General features: G+C 35.3%; 1 protein-coding gene and 2 long non-coding RNA genes across 3 annotated transcripts in view; 1 reads left to right on the forward strand and 2 right to left on the reverse strand.

Moving 5' to 3' along the window:
• Positions 1-753: 753 nt before the first annotated feature.
• The window catches only part of LOC125224624 (leucine-rich melanocyte differentiation-associated protein-like), an 87873-nt gene continuing 71404 nt past the window's right edge, over positions 754-17222 (reverse strand). Inside the window, exons 5-6 of the mRNA XM_048128049.1 lie at positions 8814-9016; positions 754-1424 (exon numbers count right to left, since the gene is read on the reverse strand). Coding sequence (XP_047984006.1) covers positions 1345-1424; positions 8814-9016 — 283 coding nt within the window. The 3' untranslated portion in view covers positions 754-1344. The remainder of the gene's footprint in view (positions 1425-8813; positions 9017-17222) is intronic.
• On the forward strand, positions 3944-4645 carry LOC125224626. Its single transcript, XR_007176894.1, has 2 exons — positions 3944-4008; positions 4469-4645. It is a non-coding gene; the product is annotated as an uncharacterized LOC125224626 (long non-coding RNA).
• Positions 5733-6434, reverse strand: LOC125224627. The gene is made up of 2 exons (XR_007176895.1): positions 6370-6434; positions 5733-5909 (listed from the first exon to the last, which is right to left on the reverse strand). It is a non-coding gene; the product is annotated as an uncharacterized LOC125224627 (long non-coding RNA).

Here is a 17222-nt window from a genome sequence, read left to right on the forward strand (position 1 = left end):
TCGGAAACACGCGTTTTGTCTTTTAATACCAGCGGTTAAAAACGCATTTTATTCACTAGTGGATAAAGTAATTTGCCCTTGAATATAGCCAAATGTTCTGCTTTAAAATTGATAAAAGTGGATTAATCTAGTGATAAAGATGTTTTACCACCTGTGAACCTACTGGAAGCAGTGATAAACGCGTTTTTTTGCGTTGTAATTTCCTCGCTATAGTGAGGGGAAAAGTTTTGTGTTACACACGGGTGCAAATGTATTTTACTTCTCGTGTGTTGAAAAACTCGCCAAGTTCAGGATTCTATTTTCGAACCACTCGCTTCGCTCGTGGTTCAACTATAGCATCCTTTCACTTGCTCGTTTTTCAATTCCACACTCGGCGTTAAAATACAACTTTGCACCCTTGTATAACAAATAACTATTTAATAACTTGTGTACACAGAAACAAAATTATTTGTCTTTTACCTGATTTCCTTTTTATAAAAATAGTTTTCGTTTACCTTTGAGCAATAAACTTGATGATCTAAATGAAATGATCTAAATAATCTAATTGACTCTGTACTAAAATAATTTACCATTAAAATATTCTACATGTATATTGTAGCTTAGCCAGTCCATATTACAGTATCATGCTTGCGCATCGCTCTATTCTATGGACTATATCCATACTTATTATTATATTCCTCTTTATTTCTTTCAAATCTTAGGCTAGGCTATTTATAATACGAATATAAAAGTAAAAAAACAATAAAAAAATACAAACATATTATAAAAAACCTAACCTAGGGTGCCGCCAGCAGCGGGGCAGGGCCCAAGCTAGGGTTAAGTTATTATTATTATTATTTTTTTGTTTCAACATTTATTAGATAGGTGAGCATTCTTTTTTTTGCCAATAATAATCTTTTTTTTTGCCTTAATATTATACATGGGAAAGTGTGTGCGTCTGTTTGTTTGTCCGTCTTTCACGGCAAAACAGAGCGATGAATTGACGTGATTTTTTAAGTGGAGATAGTTGAAGGGATGGAAAGTGACATAGGCTACATTGTGTCTCTTTCTAACGCAAGCGAAGTCGCGGGCAAAAGCTAGTAAAACATAATGCAATTTCATGTTAGTATACCTCTCTGTCGTAGCAACCAAACTAAACTACCCCTTCGAATTTATTTTAAGGAGTCTAGCTATCCTAGTCATACTTGACGGAATGTAAGGATAGGGCCTAAGATAAGGTTCACCGGTTATCAAATTTGTATAAATATTATACACAAAACTATCTTTATCTATTAAGAAGTATAAAATGTAAGGCCCCAAATTCCAAAATAAAATTTCACATCACAGCTCTCAAGTTCGTCGATGTCACAGGTCGCTGTTCATGATAAACCTGTTGCCTTCTGAGTGCTTGCCGGTGTACTTGTAGTTGCATTTGCCGTAGGCTCCTGAAAAATAGACGTATGTCAAACTATTTAATTTTTTAGAAACCTATCAGTCTGTTTTTTGGTTGTTTTTGTTGCCTTTAAAATTAAAACATATTCCAAGCACTAAAGTTGGTGCTGGTGCGGCTGCATCCTCGGCTGAAGACCTCAAACGTCGCAAGTATGCCAACCTCGGCAGTAGAAGCTACATATTTGCGGCGTTTGGGGTTGAAACTTGAAACCCTGGGGCCGTGGGGGCCTAGTGCGCGTCGCCTCTATGAGGAGCTGTCCAAGCGTCTCATAGACGCATCGGTGATTAGAGGGCTGGCCAGTATTTCGCTCAGCGGATAAGTATAGCTATATCGAGCGGGGCAATGCGGTCAGTCTTCTGGTCACCTTACCCACTGGTGGCGATTTGGGTCAAATTTTTTATTTGTAAGTAGTATAAGTTTTATTTGTAAGTTTTTAAAGATAATCTTAGAGATATGTAAATTGTAAGTTAAAAGTGAAAAAACTATCTGTTTTCGGTGGAACTTAAAACTACCTACGACTAAATTTTTTCATGGGGAAAATATCCACCATATGTGCCTAAATATACAGGTTGTTTCAATGAACGTAATACCCTGTATAGGTACGTAATACGTACCTACGTACGTATATAAGCTAGGGATACGTACTACGTATCCCTAGCCGTAAGTTTTATATTTCTGACAGAGTTACCGGAGTTCCAAGTCATATTGGAAATTCACAAGTACACAACATAATTTATTTTTAACAAGCAGAAACGTCTGCTAACGATTCTAAACATTTTTATATTAAAGGAAAAAAAAAAAAAAATACGCGTGCGCGTGTGTGTGTGTGTATAAATGCATGTGTGTAAATTTTTCCATTTTTTCCTTTAATATAAAAATGTTTACACAACATAATGTTAAGTAGAGTGTGCGGAAAGAGAAGAGTTGTAAAAGTAATAGAATTCCACGAAAATTTCGCTTTTCGCATATATTTGGCCAATAAGATAAAAAAGTTTGCATCTGTGGTATTATTCAATTCTGCATTTACCACTTTGATGTACCTATCTAAAGGACTAAATATCTGATATTTTCCTTTTTGCGATTGATACCTACCTATGAAATATTCTACCATGTCAATTTGAAAAGTAAATCCATAGTCCGACACATCACAACACAATGCATCTGGTACGGTCACGGACTTTAATTGTTGATCCACTTCTAGCTCATTTTATACTGGACAACTCATAGTTAAGCTAAGATATGTCCAGTATAAAATGAGCTAGAAGATGATCAACAATTAAAGTCCGTGACTGTACTACACGAGCGTACATAGCTAGGTATAAAGTGTTTTATTGCATGTGACGAATTATACATTTCTAAAGCCTGACCAGAAATATTTGATTATTGCCAGGAGGGCGCTGTTATTCTGATGTATGGCGTGACAGTTCAGTTTAGTATGAACAAAGAGGATTGAGTATTATAGAGAGTTACTTTATCAAAGTAAAATATGTAGTCACAGTGCATAGACTGCCATCTCCCGACACAAGCTTAAAACTTTTAAGCCTCAATTTTGACAAATTGGCCCATATTCTTAGCTTGATATGTGTTAAAATGTCAGATATTAATATTAGCGCCGTCTAGCCGAGCGTCCCCCAAAGGTGTAACGCCATCTAGGCCACCGTACCTTTTTCTATATGGCTCTGTGGTACGTTTTTTTCTTAGACTGTATAGCTGTCTATACGGAGTTACATTATGTCTTTGGTATGAAGTAAATAGTTCTAACGTCATTCCTCAACATGGCGCGTAGTCATATAATTTCTGGTCAGGTATATTATTTTCGTACCTAAGTGAAGATAAATAAATACATATGAAAAATTGTTAGTCGTAAAATATATTGATTTATTTATTTATTTAAACTTTATTGCACAGTAAAAAATGTACAAAAGGCGAACTTAATACCAAAAGGCATTCTCTACCAGCTAACCTTTGGGCCAAACAGAGATCAATAAGAGCTAATAGGTGCAAGAAATATAACAAGACGAGAAATTGAATATCTACTTAATAAACCTAAATGGTTACATACATATTACATCATACAAACGTTTACAAAAATAAAACTACATAATACGAGTATACCTACTTACAAATTTACATAAATATACTTACATATACTATACATATATACATATTATATACCTGCCTTATAACTATTACGACGCTTGATTAAGAGACTTTTCTAAAAGATGTCTGCGCAACTTGATCTTGAACAGAGACTTGGTCTGAGTTTGCCTTATCTCAAGAGGGAGATTAAGGTGGATGTACTAGTGCTCGACGCGGTACTAGTACTCGTCACCCATGGTTTAAATAGCGATTAATAAGATAAGATTACCGTTACATTCATCGCAATTAGATTTATTAGATGAGAAATGTTTGTAGCCTTCACATTTCATACGCCATATTATAAAATATAGAAACTTTTTTTCAATTAATGAATAATATATGTGATGACATTGTCATGAGCAATCAATCTCTCAATTTTGTTAGCGATTTGGTAAAGCTTTGCTCGTATTTGCTGACTTATTTGAAATACTTTCACGGTAAGTTGTGAACATATTCTATAATTGTGTTGGTGCTAGAATGTGCGGGAAGATATTTAAGTAATTAAATGTCGATTTCGTTCATTGTTACTGTGATAAACAAGCGTGTCATTTATTAGGACTGAAAACCGTCGCAAGTCTAAAACTCGACACGGCTGGCATTTATTGGGACTGTTACGTTATTTTCCAAGTCCCAATGTTTGTCGAGCCGTTTTTTCAGGATATCACGATTAAAGTAGCCAAAACGAATCGTTTACAGTTTCATATTATCAGCATATTTTTCTGTAAGTCACATTAACTTTACTGAAAAAAAAACAAATTACATGCACATAGACAGTTTTTTGTATATCTTTTACGGTTTTATTGATATGTTTTCTCGTTAAATGTAGTGAAATCTGTATAATTTCTTTGGGTAGTGCTTGACATGTCATTTTTCACAAAACTTTGGGTATATTTTCAGAAATGCCGCCTGATAAAGGTCAGTGGAAGAGATATTCTCAAGAAGACTTAGAAAAGGCCATAGAAGATGTGTTAAGGGGTTCGTCCATCGCCTCGGCAGCAAAGAAATTACATAAATGTAAATTACATATTTTATTACATAAATGTAACACGTAAAAAGTAAATGTTATCAACAGAATACGTTTTTTTTATTAAATTATTTAATTTTGTAGTAAATTTTAACCCAAAACACTTGTTTTTTACTGTTTTTCCTGAATCATACTTAGATGTCATCTATTAGGACTGCCAGCAAAAGCACCTGTCAGTTATTCGGACAAGCGTATTGACTTATGTTTTATTTAATTTTGAGATTTTTTTATATTATCACTGTATGAAACTAATTGCATTTAACAAAGTTAAAGGTCACATCTCCCAAAAAAGATGGATATGTTTTGTATAGATGGGTAAATTATCGTAATATCACGAAACACATAAATATTTTCCCTTAACCTGTCGAGCAGTGGTACATCCACCTTACTAAAATTCTACTCGTACAGGCTCTTGTGCTACCAGTCATATTTATGTAGATTATAGCGATGTACGCCTTACCAATCTTTCACAAGGATTATTAGACAGGTTAGATAGACTTTTAAATAACTGCATAAGATTTATCTTCGGCCTCCGCAAGTATGACCATGTCTCCATTTATCGGCGGAAACTGAACTGGCTTCGTGTACGTGATCGCAGATGCCTCAGTGTGCTATGTATGCTGTACAGTATATTAAATGACCCAGCAACACCGGAGTACCTGCGGTCTCAATTTCACTTTGTTACTGCACAGCCAGGCCGGGAGCTTCGATCTTCTCGGAAACTCATATTGTCAGTCCCTCTCTATCGCACCGGAACCATGTCCAACTCTTTCACATTACATTCAATTCGTCTTTGGAATAAGGTGGATGTACCACTGCTCGACAGGTTAAGGGAAAATATTTATGTGTTTCGTGATATTACGATAATTTACCCATCTATACAAAACATATCCATCTTTTTTGGGAGATGTGACCTTTAACTTTGTTAAATGCAATTAGTTTCATACAGTGATAATATAAAAAAATCTCAAAATTAAATAAAACATAAGTCAATACGCTTGTCCGAATAACTGACAGGTGCTTTTGCTGGCAGTCCTAATAGATGACATCTAAGTATGATTCAGGAAAAACAGTAAAAAACAAGTGTTTTGGGTTAAAATTTACTACAAAATTAAATAATTTAATAAAAAAAACGTATTCTGTTGATAACATTTACTTTTTACGTGTTACATTTATGTAATAAAATATGTAATTTACATTTATGTAATTTCTTTGCTGCCGAGGCGATGGACGAACCCCTTAACACATCTTCTATGGCCTTTTCTAAGTCTTCTTGAGAATATCTCTTCCACTGACCTTTATCAGGCGGCATTTCTGAAAATATACCCAAAGTTTTGTGAAAAATGACATGTCAAGCACTACCCAAAGAAATTATACAGATTTCACTACATTTAACGAGAAAACATATCAATAAAACCGTAAAAGATATACAAAAAACTGTCTATGTGCATGTAATTTGTTTTTTTTTCAGTAAAGTTAATGTGACTTACAGAAAAATATGCTGATAATATGAAACTGTAAACGATTCGTTTTGGCTACTTTAATCGTGATATCCTGAAAAAACGGCTCGACAAACATTGGGACTTGGAAAATAACGTAACAGTCCCAATAAATGCCAGCCGTGTCGAGTTTTAGACTTGCGACGGTTTTCAGTCCTAATAAATGACACGCTTGTTTATCACAGTAACAATGAACGAAATCGACATTTAATTACTTAAATATCTTCCCGCACATTCTAGCACCAACACAATTATAGAATATGTTCACAACTTACCGTGAAAGTATTTCAAATAAGTCAGCAAATACGAGCAAAGCTTTACCAAATCGCTAACAAAATTGAGAGATTGATTGCTCATGACAATGTCATCACATATATTATTCATTAATTGAAAAAAGTTTCTATATTTTATAATATGGCGTATGAAATGTGAAGGCTACAAACATTTCTCATCTAATAAATCTAATTGCGATGAATGTAACGGTAATCTTATCTTATTAATCGCTATTTAAACCATGGGTGACGAGTACTAGTACCGCGTCGAGCACTAGTACATCCACCTTACTATATATTGTAAATTACGAGAATGAATGGCAACACCGCAATCACTTCCAACAAAGTTCAGTGGCGCTGGCGTGACGTCAAATCATTTCTCATCATATTTGCGTCTATAAATTGTTCCCCACAAGGGCATAAGGAGTAAAAAATAGCTTTTGAATAAATTATGTCATGAAGTCTCGGGAAGAAACACGTGCTGTAGATTTAGCGCCCTGATTTTTGCGCGAGTACCTATTGTAGGGAGAGGACTCCATTGTCTATTAATCGATGTTGTTATCTGCAAACTGATACTTTTTAAATTTGTGTATTTATTAATTAAAAAACTTTGAATGATGTATACCTTTCAACATCCGATTGGTAAAATATGACCCAATATTTGATTCCCGTTGAAGGTCTATATGATGAGTGGAATTATAATTATACTAGACACTGCATAAACTTGTACTAATACTGCATGTTTGTTTGTTAACGATGCGCGCAACCTGTTGTTTGTATACTCGTAAGGCCCACTTGCACCAACCACTTAACTCAGGGTTAGTGGACTGTCATCTGTCAAATTCCATATAAAATGGTGGGTTAACCTTCGGGTTAACCCTCCATTTTCGTTGGTGCAAGTGGCCCTAACTGTGTTAGCTACCTACAGGACAGGCTCCGCCTAGTGTAGGAACCTCTGTAAATCTTTGGTGTAGTTTTTAGCGTACTGCTTATTTTACTTCATAATAATTGAAATTACCTAGGCTATTGCCATGTAGGTACTGAAATAAACTTGACTTTAGTTGCTTGTTGAAAGAAAGGCAACAATCTGTCAATCGCCTATTTTATTTATTTAGGTAGCTTATAACCCGACGCTTCATCATTGCTGTATAATTTTACTTTGAATCTAAATTTAAATTTAAACTCTTGGCGTACGAAATTCTCTCACGTTAGGTTAGGTCAATATCATGCCAAATGTAATATTGATGTTCGACCGCTGTCTAGACTAAAGTAAAATCCAATATATTAATACAAATTTAATACTACGTCGGTGGCAAACAAGCATACGGTACGCCATATGGTCTCCGTAGCCTAATATGGACCTACAACTATAGCTTACTGTAACTATTTATGCGTAAGTTGCGTTGTACCTATAGTAATTTAATTCAATAAAGCATTCGTATAAGAGGTCTAAACGTGAACAGCTCGCCCTTCGAGTTTGACAGAGACTAAGATGGTTTATACTATATCCTCGTAAGATCCAGACCAATTTGGAACCAGGCTTAGAATAAATTTAAAAGTGGAAAATGTCTGCCTTGGGTGAGACTTGAACTCACGGCCTCTGGATAAATATTCCAGCGCTCTGCCAACTGAGCCACCAAGACTTCAACCAAGGCGAAATGGTCAATGGACCCGAACATCTACCGTAAGAGTGTCAAACTTCTTAAATTTATTCTAAGCCTAGTGGCATCGATTGCAGACGTTTCTGCTAATCAGAAGTTAACAATTTGGAACCGTTTTCATTTCTATTGGCTGGGTGCGAAGTAGGTCGGAGAACCACGAATCGATCGCAGCGCGCACCATGGCCAAAAAACGAACTCTCGGCAGACCAACTGTCACTTTTATAGCGAAATTTACGTATCAAACCATTTGGCGTTTCAAAGTCCGCCGTAGTTGTAACCGCTAGGTGATGCTGTCATCGTGCACCCAGCCAATAAGAGTTCAAAACTCGAACATAATTTGTACAAGTACACCGGGACTTAGGTACGAGGAAAAGTCATTGAGAATAGTTCCGCTATGCTGGAGTGGCATAGGTTTAGGGCGTTAACCGTGATAGCTATAGAATAGATGCCAGTTGGAAACAGGCAGGCAAGCATGGTCGCACGATAAATTATAAAATATCAGGCCGTCCCTATCGCACTATTTATTTGTAAGTTCGACGCCTGAACCGATAGCTTGCATGTCTACGGCCTATTTCTCAAAACTGAAAGTTACAAGCTACAAGCGGAAGTCTCTTTCCAACTTGTCATATTAGACATTGACAACCACTTGTAAATTGTAACTTGTAGCTTCGAGAAATGGACTTTCGAGACGCCTTTCGAGAAACGGGCTTCAGCACGTGAGAGCTTCGTCGTTTTATTATATGTGACATATATTTTAGTTTACATTTAATAATATTAGATAGGTACCTCTGTGTTTGCCCAACGCGCCAAAGTCCACTGGCAGCGGCCGCACCCTCGGGGTCCGCTCTGGCCGAGCCTCCACTGTCTCGGGCAGCGGGCGGCGCACGCGCATGAACGCGCCGCGCTTCTCCGCCTGCTCGCGCTCGCCTGTGCTCACGCGCCGGGAATCCAGGAAGCGCAGGTTGCTCAGCTTGTGTATTACGAAGTATCTGGGACAATGAGAAAGTTTAGGGAGATTTTAAAACATTCAAATATGGTAGGTATGGTTTAGAGTTTTGTAGACACGAGTTTTACAGCGACTGCCGTCGTAAAAAAGGCCCTATTGGGGTTAGTCCGGTTTCCTCACGTTGTTTTTCTTCATCAGAAACTAATCGCAAATATCAGATGATAATTCATACATATTCAAATAAAATCTTTGGTTCTTAACAAATAATAATCTTTGGCTCTTGCCGATGTTAGACCCAGCCAGCTCATGATGGAAAGTCGCATGCGCTCAATAGATAGTCCACTAGCTTTTTAACCGACTTCAGAAAAAGGAGGAGGTTCTCAATTCGACTGAATGTTTTTTTTTGTATGTATGTTACCTGATATCTCCGAGAATCGTGAACCGCTTGTCAAATTATTATTTTTTAATCGATCGGGTATAACCCCGAGATGGTCCCATTGGCACCAAGTCGGGGTCTGATGATGGGATCCTGGAGAAATCGAGGGAACTCTTCAAATTTTATGGGCACATGTAATGTTTTAGTGTATTTTTCAAAGATACACCAGTATTTACGCCTGATGGTAATCATTTTATGTGGCTGAGCTGATTATGGAAGGTCAACTCCTCAATGGTTAGGAGTTAAAGGATAATTCTTTCACTATTGTACGCATATTCGGACTGATACTTATAATATCAATAGGAACTACTAAAACCGGCCAAGTGCGAGTCGGGCTCGCGCACAAAGGGTTCCGTAGCAGCAAATATAATAAACTTATTATGTCAATTTATACACCTGCCAAAATTACAGTTAAATCAACCTATCTCAAAAACTATAAGAGATACTTTGATCAAACCAAAAATCGTTGAAAGAGTTAATTAGCATGCATCACCTCTATTTTTTTTAGAATTTTATACCCCGTAGTTATAAAAATAGAGGGGGGGGGGACATACTTTTTACGACTTTGAGAGCTGATATCTCAAAAACCGTTCACTTTAAGAAAAATGTTTTTTAGAAAACTTTATATCATTTTAAAAGACCTTTCCATTGATACCCCACACGGGTATGTACATCGAAAAAAAAATTTTCATCCCTCAGTTACATGTATGGGGGCCCCACCCCCAATTCTTTTTTTTTACTATTTAGTGTCATAATTTTGTAGCGGTTCATACAACACATATTCCCATCAAATTTCATCACTGTAGTACTTATAGTTTCCGAGTAAATCGGCTGTGACAGACGGACAGACGGACAGACGGACAGACGGACAGACGGACATGACGAAACTATAAGGGTTCCGTTTTTGCCATTTTGGCTACGGAACCCTAAAACAAATAATTAAACTTAAAAAAAAAAAACCGCCTTCAAAAATAAGCGCATTACTAAACACGTAGAAACTAAAAAGCAAAAAATAATGAACCTTTGAATTCAGATTTCTTATAGGATTGCAATAATCTAAACATCCTAATTATAAACAAATCAATAATTTTTGGAGTCGGGGCCAGCCTGCGTATGGTTGGGTGGGGCAAACAGGCAATAACAAGACGAAGAACAGGGCTGGTACCGACGGACGATTGTTTTAGTATTCAAAATTGTCCAAATTTTACAAATAAGATCGACTAATTCAGCTCTATACGTGAGTTTTTCTAAACGTGCATTAGAAAAAAAATCATAATTAATTTAGTGAGTTAGTTTTCAAAAATCCAGTCTTATAAAAATCAAGATAATAAGATGCTCTAACTGAAACTTGAATTAAATAAATCTATTGGATAACGGAAAGTGTAGTATTTCACCAACTAAAACTATCAATTTTACATTCTTTTGACGTTTTTTTTAAAGCACCCTTAAGACTAAGTCAACAATAAAAGTCGTAAAGTACTGCCTGCGCGTGATCTAATATCGTACCTATAATGTTTATTGGGATCTATCTATAGCGGTTTAGACATGATCAGCGAACCGGATAATAAATGTTCCAGTTTCAGTAGCAGATTAATGCTTCTATCCTTCGTGAGTAATGCTCTGATCATTTCGCTATTGGTATTTAGAAATAAGAGCATACGAAAACTTATACCAAGGACAATATAATACCGGAACAGATAAATCCCATACAAAAAAGCGTACCCTTGAAATGTATGGGTCTTTTAGGTTTAAAACTAGATGGCGCTGTTTCACAGTCTGGAAGTGGGCAAAATCATATTTTCCCCAAATATTTTTGCGTGTTTTCATTAAAAAAAAATTACATGCTATCACGTCAATACACATTTAAAATAAAAATAAAAAAAATTGTAGGCAAATCATCATAGTTATGATACATTCAAAATACATTCAAAACTCTCTTAATCGCAAGTATTGAACGTCTTAGGGCTATTTGCGCTTTTAAGGTTAAGCCAACTGACTTATATAACGTCTACACCGACAGTTTGACTTTGTACAAAGAGGATCGAGTATTATAGAGTCAAATATATTATACTGTCAAAGTAAAATGTGTAATCACAGTGCATAGACTGCCATCTCTCGACACAAGCTTAAAACTTTTGAATCTCAGTTTTGACAATTTGGCCCATATTGTTAGCTTGATATGTCGTCGCTGCGCGTGCAAATTTCGCTATGTGTTTTTAACCTACTTTACAGGAGACACAAAAAACTGTTTATTTCGGCAATTATTGAACATAAATAAATCAATATTTTTATGGCATAAGTATTTTCACTTTTGCATACATTAAGAAATAACTTGAAATAATATTTCAGTTATTATAAGGTTAAAAAAATATTTTTTCATAAATATGTTACATAGCGATTATAATTTGAGTCGTAAAAAACCGGTATGTGTCTTACAATCACTTAACTAGATTTTATTCTTAAGGAACAAAATACAATTTGTGCACTTTATCGTCACATGGTTATTTAATCATATGATTTGAATTAAGTATGTTGTTGTTTATTTGTAATTTAGCAATTCATTTTCGAATTAATTATTTCAGAAAAAACACGATTTAATACTATAAGCTTAATACACAATACTATAATAAAAAACTCGATTAAATTAATATATTACTACCAATATATTACAACTATAATAATATATTTTTTCCATTAATTTTTATGAATGGAGGTTATTTCAGTTACAAAGTTGCTCAATGTGGTATTATGTAAACATTTATGTATTGAATAAGATTTCATTATGCATTTTTTAACTTGAAAAAACCGGATAATGCTAGTCTGGCTCGAACACCGAAGGTTACGTGTATATTTTACTATTTTTTTTTCTCACAACTATATTAATAATCATGTATGGTGTAAGACGATTTATTTTCCAAATTTCATAGTTTAGGTCAAACGGAAGTACCCTATTAATTTTGACTTCGTTGAGAGTGTAGATTTTTTTTCAACTCAATTAACCTATGTTGTATTTACTTAGAAATAAGGTTTTTTTACAGCTTCAAGGAACGGTACAGTACACTTGAGTAAAGGGTTTTTCCGAAGTAAATAATATTGACAAATTGATAAACGGATTGACAAGAAAGTACATAATTGTGTAAGGGTTCCATTCTTCTTTTTTTATCCGAAAACGATAAAAAATCTTTGTCACTCAAAACTTTGTGTGATTTCTCAAGTCAGCTTTTTTTCATTTATTAAACATTTTATTTTCATTTATTTATTTTAAAATGTTTCCAGAAAGGATAGATAGATCTTATCACACAAAATTTCATACAAAACGATGTCTTACCAATGCAATGTTAAATCACTTGCTATTTTTTTAAGTTACTTAGCATAACTTTATCGTATTTCGATAGTTTGTAATATACGTTTACATGCACTGAACCCTACACGAAATTTGTCATTATACTAAACACTAATAAATTTCTGACAGTTAATCTTAAAAATCAATTTAAAATGATTTATTTTTAACAAATATTACAAAATAACTATTCGGTCAGAGTGAGTACTTTCAGACATAGTCTCAATAAAAAGGGAAACTACACTCTCTGTCTCATTTATAGAGGTTATACTTGACTACAAACCCACCTACCATACACCATTTAAAGAAGTTTTAAGAGAGTAGGCTAGATTTTTATAAGAAAAGCCTGCTATGTGACGCAAAACACACGATCTGGAAACATTCACGATTTCTACAAATAGTACAAAATTATCGCTGTGTATGAGATTGTACAAATCGGGCACAAACATCCTAACACATCTTTTTATACAATATTTCCGAAAATATAGCTATGTGTCATAATTCACATAGCAGGCGCAATTCCAAAACTGCTGTTATAAGAAGATAATGTAGTTATGTGATTTATTGCAGTTAGCGATTATAGGAGGAACATTCAATGTATGGGCATCACATACCTACTTTTGATAAAACCTGTAATACTGAAATGAGCTCGACGCTGTTTTTGGAGCATATGTATTTAGAAATAAGGTTTAAAATGGCATTGAAAACGAAAAATCGTTAAAAATCACATAGCGAATTTTGCACGCGCAGCGACGATGTGTTAAAATGTCAAATATGAATATTAGCGCCATCTAGCCGAGCGTTCCCCAAAGGTATAACGCCATCTAGGCCACCGTAGCTTTTTCTCCTAGGGCTTTGCGGTACGTTTTTTTCTTAGACTTTATCCGTCTATACGGAGTTACATATGTCTTTGCTTTGTATAAAGGATTAATTTAGAGTTTGTTGTCTAAGCTTAGACTAGAAAGCGGCTTATAGACAAACGTTTCACCGTACACATTTTACATACTTCAACGGCACGGCCGGGGCTCACAACTTTAAATTCCGTCATAACTTTTTTCTGGTACGCCAAAAAATTTGAAAAAAATATATTGACAGGTACCAAATAGGTAGTAAATATTGACTAAGATATCAATTAGTAGTGTTGTCTAGAACTATGTAAACCAAAAATGGTCCAGACATCCTGACGTCAGAATGTCTGGCCACTTTATTCGCTCGATTTTTCGATATCAGTGGAGGTACCAAATATATGTACTCAGGTACCAAATAGTATCAAATAGGTACTAAATTTTAATATGTACTAAACATCAAATATCTGTAGTGGTCCAGGGGTCCTGACGCTCACCTATATCTAACCTACAAACTATAGAATCAGGTCGTGGTTCTGAGAAGAATGAGCCCAAACACATCCAGATCTGGCGAAATTTGATTTCCGAGATTTATTTTGAAAAACACCCAGCTACGGACGGGCGCGTACGGCTCTTTATTCAAATGTTGCGCTCTCCTTTTAAAATAATTAGTTGGGCATAAACAACTAAGATATAATATCTAGTAAAAAATATTCTGCAGATTTTCATACAACACTTTTTTCTGCTCTAGTTTGTTTATCTTATAAGCTGGATCAGCTGAAAATATTATGATTAAGATAAATTTGAATTTTTACTAATTAAAATTTCTTAATTGTACATATAATTCTGGAACAATTGAAATTAATGTCGGCAAAGTTTAATTACTTAGTAAATAACACGTTGTTTTAAAATGAGAATAAAATTCCGTTTGTATGTGTATTTTAAATTCAAACTTGACGAGAACTTAAACAATTACGTACAAGTACTTTATCACTTATACAGAGTGGGGCCTGTAACAAAGGCGAAGAATTGAACTCTAGGCTATTCTCCTTATACTGATCAACATTTGTTCGGCGACTTTTAAAAATAACTTGTATTTTGATTTTTATCACTCTTGAAAGTTTTTTCTAAGAGGTAATGTATTGCGAATTCTGTTAAGTCTAAAGTGTGACAGACAACGTCAATGACAACAATAATGGCGTACATTGAAGCTAATATTTATTTTGTATGAAAAATTAAAAATTTAAAGACTTCATAATTTTTAAAAGTCACTGAACAAATGTTGATCAGTATAAGGAGAATAGCCTACAGTTCAATTCATCGCCTTTGTTACAGGCCCCACTCTGTATAAAAACTAAGCAGTATTTAATAATAAACGTGTATCGTTTTAGTTGAATCTAAAGGCCAATATACTAAAGTGACAGCGAATATATTCACGTAATTGATGAGGGTAGCGCCATTTAATCACACCTCCCTGTTTGCAGAGATACCTGTCACGTGTCCAGGGTTACCATGAAAGTACTAAAGCCGTTCAGTTTAGGTTGAGAGAGAGGGACGGAGCTATATAACTGTAATATATGTGTCCCTTTCTCTCGACCTAAACTGAAAGGCTTTATTTCTTCATGGTAGCTCCCCAGTACTGTGTGAAATCGAGAGATCCCGAATTTACTGAAACCCGGAAATTTTGTTTCTGGCGTGTAACTTTGATATAACTGGGACAGTGGCAGTCATGTGAAAAAGGGGTACATTGAGGGGTTTAATGCACCGACAGAATAAGCATGTCGGGCCATTGTATTCGCAGGTATGTATAGCGGAAATATGGCTTTGTTGATGTATTCCACTCGTTATTCTTATGCAAATGTAAGCAGATTCAACGATTAAATAGAATTAAAATGTAGATTCACATTGGCAGTTCATGAAATGATCGTGCCATAGGGAATTTTAAATTAGTAAAATAAAAAATGCTTGGCTAACACGAACCTTACTGTCGCTTATGCGGCATTTGAATCCTTGTTTTTTTAGAATCTTAATTAACGTATTTTCAAGTTTTTCTTATGTGCATATCTTGTACAGTCGAGTTCATAAATATGTGTACACTTTTTCACCTTCTCGCAACGAGTTAAGGTGAAGAAATGTACCTACACATATTTATGAACTCGACTGTACATGTACCGCCATGGGGGTTTCTATCAAAATTTTATCTAAGTATATATATGCAGGAAGCGCTTGATTTTTTGTTTTTTTAGTTTCTAAAATATCTTGTACCTTTACTTTAAACGAGCACAACATACAAACTTTCTTAGTTTACGTTTTCCTTTTTAAGTATATATTTACATAACATAACCATTCTGATGATGTTATTTAAGTACGAACATAACGAATTCAATTAAGTTGTAAAAATATTTACATTAAAATATAAGTAGGATAGGTACTTTACACAGAAACCCATTTTCCTTAAAAAAAATCTATTTCTTTCATTAACACGCCGAGATCGGGAATCTCAGGATCCATTTAAACGTAAAGTGAAAACCGGTAAAAAAAGCAGAGAGGGGATTACAGGATAAATTAACAGTGGAAAAAGCCAGAGAATCTGACGCGGCCAATTCTGATTTACGAATTTATAATAACTCCACAGCTGATACGGCCACGGCGACTGCTTTCAAGCCCGTTACTGTCTCTGGTGTGCTCGCAAGTATAATAGGCTACTTGACCCTTTTTCAAAGTCTATCTTATACTAGCTTTTGCCCGCGGCTTCGCCCGCGTACTAAAAGAATTCTTATTCAAACATATACAAAAATAAAATTTTCATTTGGATCCGTAGGTTTCTATGCAGACATTTGTCTGCGATTATTTCGATTATACATATTACTATTGTTTTTAAAGAAATGCTTGCAATGATTGTAGAAATGTTACACAGCGACCACAGCGTAGGTAGTTGGTACGAGTAGGTATGTATTCTATATGCACTGGGGAAACTTCATAAAAACCCACAGCCCGTATCTCGACACTATGGTCGGCGGTGGGTAAAAAGTTCTTTCTCGCATTATCGCTTACAATTACCGATTGCCGACAGATTATCCCTATCCCTATCCCCATCCCCATCCCTATCCCTATCCATCTTAGTGTACCTCTAAGGAACTTACGTCTCGTTGCACCGCAACAGGGGAGAAGGTATTTCACTTCCGCCTCGTTAGATTTTAAAAGCATTGTATTTATCGTGATCAGCGACCCGATAAACCATAAAAACGATACCCATATTGGTTTTATGTCTTTATCACCCACTTTTCACCCTTTTAGGGGTTAGATTTTCAAAAAACCTGAAACACGTATTTAGTCATATGTCTTTAGGAATCCTCCTGTGAAGTTTCGAATAAAATAGTCAAACTAATCTTGTTTCTCCATACAAACTTTGAACCCCCATTTCACCCCCTTAGGAGGCCAATTTTGAAAAATCCTTTCTTAGTGCTCCTCTACACTATACAAGGAACCCACGTGCCAAATTTGAAATCTCTAGGGCTAGCAGGTTCGGCTGTGCGTTGATATCTCAGTCAGTCAGTTTCTTTTTTATATATTTTTTTGATATTTTAACCCCGTTGCACCACAACAGGGGAGAAGGTATTTCACTTCC

The sequence above is a fragment of the Leguminivora glycinivorella genome, chromosome 3 (assembly GCF_023078275.1).
Source record: "Leguminivora glycinivorella isolate SPB_JAAS2020 chromosome 3, LegGlyc_1.1, whole genome shotgun sequence".
Taxonomy (NCBI): Eukaryota; Metazoa; Arthropoda; class Insecta; order Lepidoptera; family Tortricidae; genus Leguminivora; species Leguminivora glycinivorella.